Consider the following 7,054-nt stretch of genomic DNA (forward strand, 5'->3'; position numbering starts at 1 on the left):
TGGCGGAAGCTACAATAACAAGGGGAGGCAGCTTTTTTTTTAAAAAAAATTACCACAATACCATTTTTATATGTCCACGGGTTAATTTCTGTATTTTACATTGACATTGGTATTTTTTTTACACACTGTTTAATAACTAGTTCACACTATCTATTCTTTTACATTGCAAAAAAATTGGGTCTAACCCGTAGTGAAAGCGTGTTTATTATGTAGTTTGCAAGCAAGAACCGAACTTCTTTCGCTTTCTTTGTTTGAAAAAAGGCCTATTCGAACTCCATGTTCTCTTGAATCTTATTACATGATGAGTAATCACAACTTGACACAGCCAAACCACAATGGACGTTACAGTCATGGTACAACCATTCACTCACTTCCGGATTAACTATCAAAACAAAAAAAAAGAAGAAGCAAACACAATCTGCAGGGAAACAAGAGTTTGACAGTACAAATTACGCAGCTATATTGAAACGAATGTGCTTAAGAAGCACAGGGATCACAATGTCGGGAGAGCTCAACTGAGGCAGGTGACCATCAGATGACATGACTTCAACAATGGACTCACCACCAAGATTTTGGTGCAAATGTTCAGAGGCAACCACAGGCACAGCCAAGTCCTTCATGCTCTGCAGGATGTGACAGGGGACTGTGACCATATGTAGGATTGCCCTCATGTCACTGTGGAAGATGGTCTGTGCCACGCTAAGGGCTATGTCTGGTCTCATATTGAAGAGTGTGCGGCTGAATTCTTGCACGGCTATTGAATCCATGTCTCCACCCACGGCTAGTGGGGCAAAACCAGAACACCATGCTTTGTAATTGTTTTGCATTGCTTCAAATAATTGGTCTAAATCTTCCTGCTCGAATCCTCCATAATAATCAACATCATTCAAGTACCTGATAAAAACAAAATTGAAAAGCCAAAATTCATTATTGATTTTGTTCTTTAGTATAAGTGGTGGTAGCAAAAGATCCCTAATTTGCCTAGAGGCTAAGCGGGTAGTGGGTAGCCCACAAATCCAATCATGAGGAAATAGTATAAAATCATCATAAACAACTCTTTCCACTGCCTAAACTGAAGTGGCAATATGAACTTATTGCTTTTAAATTAAAATCATCATTGATTGAAAATAATAAACAAGAGAGCGACCTTTGGCAAGTTAGCTACATGTATTAAAGAACTAAAAAATGGACACTATATATAATCAACAGCACAACTCAGAAGAAGTCGTTTAACAAAATAAAAAATAGACGTACGCGTCTTGTATTAAATTTTATTAGATCAGCGACGTGTAATTTTGAACTACTACTTGAATTTACCGATTACACATTCAAACATACTTCATCATTATTGCATTGTGAAGTAAATATATAAAAAAAAGAGTGAAATTTATACATAATCAACCATGATGATCTAATAATTAACGAACAAGCGCCGATTGAGTTACGTACCTTGGAGAAGCAGAAAGCATGACAATTTTAGAGAAGAGATCAGGGCGACTAATGGAGGCAATAACACCAACCATGCCAGAAACGGAGTGACCAACAAAAATACAAGACTCAACATGCAGCTCCTCTAAAATGGCAAGTAAATCATAAGCAAAACCTTCGAGGGTAGAGTACCTACTGAAATCAAAGTAATCTGGATTTGTAGTACCAGCTCCCATGTTATCATACAAAATAACAGTGTACTCATCAACAAGGTGGGGAACTAAGTGCTTCCAGACAGACTGATCTGTCCCAAACCCATGAGCCAAAACTATCACTTGCTGTCCTGAACCCAAGATCTTCGCGTTATGAGCTTCTTCTACAACACCCATCTAGTCTCTTTTCCTTGGAACTAGCTACTTCTTTGGACTCTTGTCGGATCGGTTTGTTTCTTAATGGCGTGAAGATAGAGTAGGCTTGTCGTTTGTCGTTTTATACAACCATGAATGAAAGGAGGGACGGGTGATATAATAAGGACCATATGTGCTGTATGGATATTTTATGATAAAAGATTATTGGGTTCTTCTTTGGTGGTGCTGAAAGATGCAGCTGGGCAGGATTCTATCTCCAATCTAACGGTTGTGGTCAGATAGCCAATTCTTCATGAGGGGTCTAATTTCGATTTGGCGGTGATGAAGCTGTGATGCGAAAGACACCTGCTCTGAATGTGATATACCAACCTTACAATTCCATTAAAAGGAAACTAACTGTACCGAAGCAAGTTGCACGGTAACTGTTGAGATACGAGAAGTGTATCTGTTTTATTTATTAGGTGATGAATAAGAAAACAATTAATAAATCACACAGCTAACTTCTCCAGTTCCACTTTTCCTTTTAGCATTTTAGGAAAACGGTATGATTATGTTCTAATAGTCTCATTTTGATAAGTAAAGTGATTGACTCTCTAAACTTAGTTATACACATATAGGTGTGGATGCGGGTGTTATATATATATATATATTGATGACCGCAAATTTAACGTGATTAAAATTCCCGATGCCCTGAAAAAAATCAGTCCATGCAGCGCTATGTAAATTTAAGGGTGTGTTTGAAAATACGATGTAAATTATATTATCAAAAATTTTGAATGATTTTTTACTTAAAATAAATTTTGTTTATATTTTCAGATCGTTTTAATGTGCTGATGTCAAAAATGATTTTTTAAAAATAAAAAAATTTCATTTTGATGCATTTCTAAGCGAAAAATACTTTGAACAACCACCGCTATTACAATCCCAAACAGACCCTGAATCTCAAGAAAATAAAAAAAGTGGTAAATAAAACTATAAATTAAAGAAAGCAATCAAATGCTATAGGATAAAAAATTATAAATAAATTGAAGGAAATTAAATATTTGTTGTTGACATGTTAGAGAGTTCAAATCCTACTTACATGCATAATTTTAATCCTATACAAATAAACAAGCTTATTCAATCTTAATATAAATTGAACTCCTATTTAATTGATATACACTTGAATCCTATTGTAATCTTTGACTTCGAATTAGTTATTTTATTGAGGACTCTCGCTTTAAATTGGACTGTATATTCTGGTTATTTGTACTTGTTCAAACTCTAATGGTCTGTTGTTTTTTTGGTAGACGTGACTTTTAGTCACCTGGTCAACTAGTCAACTATTCCCTCAACACTCCTTGTCAATCAAAGAATCTTTGAACATGGTAGATTTTTTTAATTCACGATTGATTTCATCTCTATTTCTCAATTTTAGGGTGAATAATTATTGTTCTCTATAATTGACATATTTATATTTATTGTAGGTGTAAACTTTATTGTTTTATTTCTAAAATGAAGGAATATTAACCCCATCATACTTATACTAAAATCGATAGATGGAATCAACCAAGTGTGATCTGGTAAATAACAGTGTTCGTCTAAAACATGTCTAACATGTCAAAAGTTTCATCTAATTAGTTAAGTTTTAAAAATTCATCTGGCTTTTAGGCTTGACGTTTAGGTTTTTCAAATGAGTCCTAATTCTTAATTTTTTACAAAAACTTCCCTCATTCCCTTTGACACTAAAATTTTTTCTTTGTGAAGATTCAATTTACAAACCCACAAAATCTTCCTTCTTCTTAAAATTAAAATGGCAGCTTCAAATTTTGCTCTCAAATTTGCTTTCTAGTCCACTATTACTATTTTGTAGACTTTCCTCACATTGAATGGTCTACTATGAGTGCTACTAAGAACATAAAAGGAAAACGACTTGGTTCATTCTATAATATAATACCTCAAGATAAATAATAGTTTTATTTAACCCCTAATATTAAAAGTTAAAGATTCTCTCTTTAAGATGAACATGGAAATTTAAACATCTACAAGAAGAAGAATCACTACCAGAAATTCGCTAAATACCAACGGCTTTACCGATGGAATATTTCTGTCGGTATTTTGAGGTCGAAATTACCAACGGCCACTTTCCGTCTGTAATTCAGTATGTAATTACCGACGGAAACTTTTCCGTCCGTAATTCAGTCGGTAACTACCGACGGAAATTTTTCGTCGGTAGTTACCGACTGAATTACAGACAGAAAAGTTTCCGAATTTAAAAAAAAAGGCGGGTCGCTGACGTGGAGGTTTTGGCGGGTTATTTTTTTCCGATGGATTCAAAACGACAGCTCGTACAGTGCCCGTACAGTGATGTGACCGGTTCGCCATTTAAATTGCCGACGGACTCACCAAGGGATTTGAAATGGCAGATCCGTACGGTGACGTGTCTATGTTTCCGTCAAAATCACCGACGTAATAACCGACGGAGTTTCCGTCGGTGAAACCGTCGAAAAAAGTTAATATATGACAGCTCTGCTGACCCTCTCCTCCCCTATTTCTCCTACTTCTTCCTCATCCCAACTCTCCCCATCTGCAAACAACCAGCCCCCCCTCCCCCCCCAAAAAAAAAAAAATCTTCCTCATATCAGCACAACAACTTATATTTCTTGAAGTTTTGTGGTCACAGCATCCGTGTTCTGATTTACCGACGGATTTTATCAATTTTTGTAAGTAATTCTATCTTTTTAAATTTTAACATTTAATTAAATGTCAATTTTATTGTTTTTTTAGTATATGTATTTTGTTAGTAGATGTACATGTTTTATTGTTATTTCTCAAACAAACTTGTAGTATATGAATGTATAATTTTGTACCTGTTATGGTTTGTTTTAGATTTTGTAAGATTGTATTTGTTTGTAAATTGTTATTTCTTTATGGAATTACCGAATTACATGTGCTATTTTGAAATAATTAATAGCTTGCTTAATGGGCCCGTTTAAAGTTTTATCAATGGTACTATTGCGGAGTGGTAATTTCTGTAAATTTATATATTTTAATTCGTATGGACGTTGATAAATGATAATGAATATTTAATATTTATGAGAAGTTGTGATTGGTTTGTTGGATAATCTCGAGGTAAAGTAATATTTTTGCAAGTTTATTTACCTAACTTAGTTAATTAATACATGATGTCATCATAATTTTATAGAGGTTCGATATAAGTCATGGATGATCGTTCATGGATGTATCGAGATTCACCCCAAGGATTGCGGAGGATGGATTATTGTAATGGGGTTCAGGGTTTTATTAATTTCGCAACATCTATTCCCAGAAATCTTACTGGAGGCGGTATTAGGTGTCCATGCAGAAAGTGTGAAAATAAAAAGTATCTGCATCCAGATGTTGTAATGATGCATCTTCTACACAAAGGGTTTATGGAGAATTACCAGTGTTGGTATGCACATGGAGAAGTATTTGTTAGCGAGAGTGAGAGGAGAATGGAAGAAACGGTGGTTGGGTCTACTTCTAGTGCTAGCAACGTGCATGAAACGGCAAATGACAAAACTAATCCTTATAGAAATATGGTTATGGATGCAATGAGAATGAATCAAGGTAATGGCAGTCAATGTCCAATCGTAGAAGAAGAACCTAATGTAGATGCAGCTAGGTTTTTTGATTTGTTGAAAGATTCTGACGAACCATTATGGGATGGCTGCACGAACCATAGTAAATTATCGGCCGTAGCACAGGTGTTCACCATCAAGTCAGATCACGGGTTGAGTGAGGCCGGGTATGACAAGATTATTGAATGGGCAAGAAGCATTTTACCTGAAGGGAACAGGCTGAAAGAGAACTTCTATGCTGCGAAGTCCATGATGAAACCCCTCGGTTTAGGATACCAAAAAAATTGACATGTGCCCTAACTTCTGCATGTTATACTACCTTGAAAATGCTGAGATGACCGAGTGCATGACATGCGGGCATTCCCGTTACAAACCTAGAACTGACAGGGGAAAGACTCTAGTGGCATGTAAAAAACTTAGATACTTCCCGATCACACCTAGACTGCAGAGGTTATTCATGTCACCAAGGACTGCTGAGCACATGACATGGCACCAAGCACACCATGCGGTTGATGGAGTGATGGTTCATCCTTCTGACGGCGAAGCGTGGAAACGCTTTAACAGTGTTCATCCTCACTTTTCAACTGAATCAAGGAATGTGCGTCTTGGGTTGTGTACAGACGGATTCAACCCATTTGGGTCATTTGCTGCTCCTTATTTTTGTTGGCCGGTCATACTCACAGTTTATAACTTGCCACCGGGAATGTGTATGAGGCCGGAGTTCATGTTTTTATCTACTGTCATACCCGGTCCAAGAAGCCCGGGGCGGAATATAGATTTTTGTCTTCGATCGTTGATTGATGAGTTGGCGCAGTTGTGGTCCTCCGGAGCTCTGACTTATGATATATCGAGGAAACAAAATTTCCTTATGAGGGCGGCATTGATGTGGACTATCAATGATTTTCCAGCTTATGGAATGCTTTCTGGTTGGAGCACGCATGGGAAACTCGCATGTCCATACTGCATGGAAAACAACAAGGTATTCACGCTAGCAAATGGAGGTAAAGCTTCTTTTTTTGACTGTCACCGTCGTTTCTTGCCACTTCATCACAGGTACAGAAAGAACAGAAAAGATTTCTTTGTTGGCAGAGTTGAAAAAGATGTTGCATCCCCGCGTCTTTCTGGTGAAGAATTGCATGATGTTGTCTCAGAGTACGGTGACATTGTGTTTGGCCTTCAATCAGGCAAGCAAAAGTTTCCTGGTTTTGGTTTGACCCATAATTGGGTAAAGCGAAGTATCTTTTTTGAGCTTCCTTATTGGAAGACCAATCTGCTCCGCCATAACCTTGATGTCATGCACATCGAAAAGAACATGTTTGAGAATATTTTCAACACCGTCATGGATGTGAAGGGGAAGACAAAGGACAACATCAAGGCTAGATTGGATATAGCTTTATACTGTAACCGTAAAAATATGGAGTTGGTTTATGATGAGTCACGGGTCGCAAAACCAAGAGCAAGCTTCGTGTTAGAGAAAAACGCACAACTGCTAGTCTACAAATGGCTTAAGAGTCTGCGTTTTTCGGATGGACATGCATCGAACATATCAAGGCTGGTTAATATAGAGGACTGCAGATTGTATGGAATGAAGAGTCATGACTGTCACGTGTTTATGCAAACACTCATCCCATTAGCTTTTCGTGATTTGTTGCCAAAGGG

The 7,054-nt window shown here is 37.0% G+C and overlaps 1 protein-coding gene across 1 annotated transcript; it reads right to left on the reverse strand.

The window, feature by feature from the left end:
• Positions 1-264: 264 nt before the first annotated feature.
• LOC7476413 (probable esterase KAI2) lies at positions 265-2,131 on the reverse strand. The gene is made up of 2 exons (XM_002307257.4): positions 1,450-2,131; positions 265-894 (listed from the first exon to the last, which is right to left on the reverse strand). Exons 1-2 carry the CDS (start codon positions 1,815-1,817, stop codon positions 450-452), a joined length of 813 nt encoding a protein of 270 aa, XP_002307293.1. The 5' UTR covers positions 1,818-2,131; the 3' UTR covers positions 265-449.
• Between the last annotated feature and the right edge of the window lie 4,923 nt (positions 2,132-7,054).

This window comes from Populus trichocarpa, chromosome 5 (assembly GCF_000002775.5).
Source record: "Populus trichocarpa isolate Nisqually-1 chromosome 5, P.trichocarpa_v4.1, whole genome shotgun sequence".
Lineage (NCBI taxonomy): Eukaryota > Viridiplantae > Streptophyta > Magnoliopsida > Malpighiales > Salicaceae > Populus > Populus trichocarpa.

Coding starts and splice junctions, on each gene's coding strand:
- LOC7476413 (XM_002307257.4), bottom strand. CDS start 1,817: ATGGGTGTTGTAGAAGAAGCTCATAACGCGAAGATCTTGGGTTCAGGA. Junction 895..1,449: donor ATGCTTTCTGCTTCTCCAAG/GTACGTAACTCA, acceptor TGTTTTTATCAG/GTACTTGAATGATGTTGATT.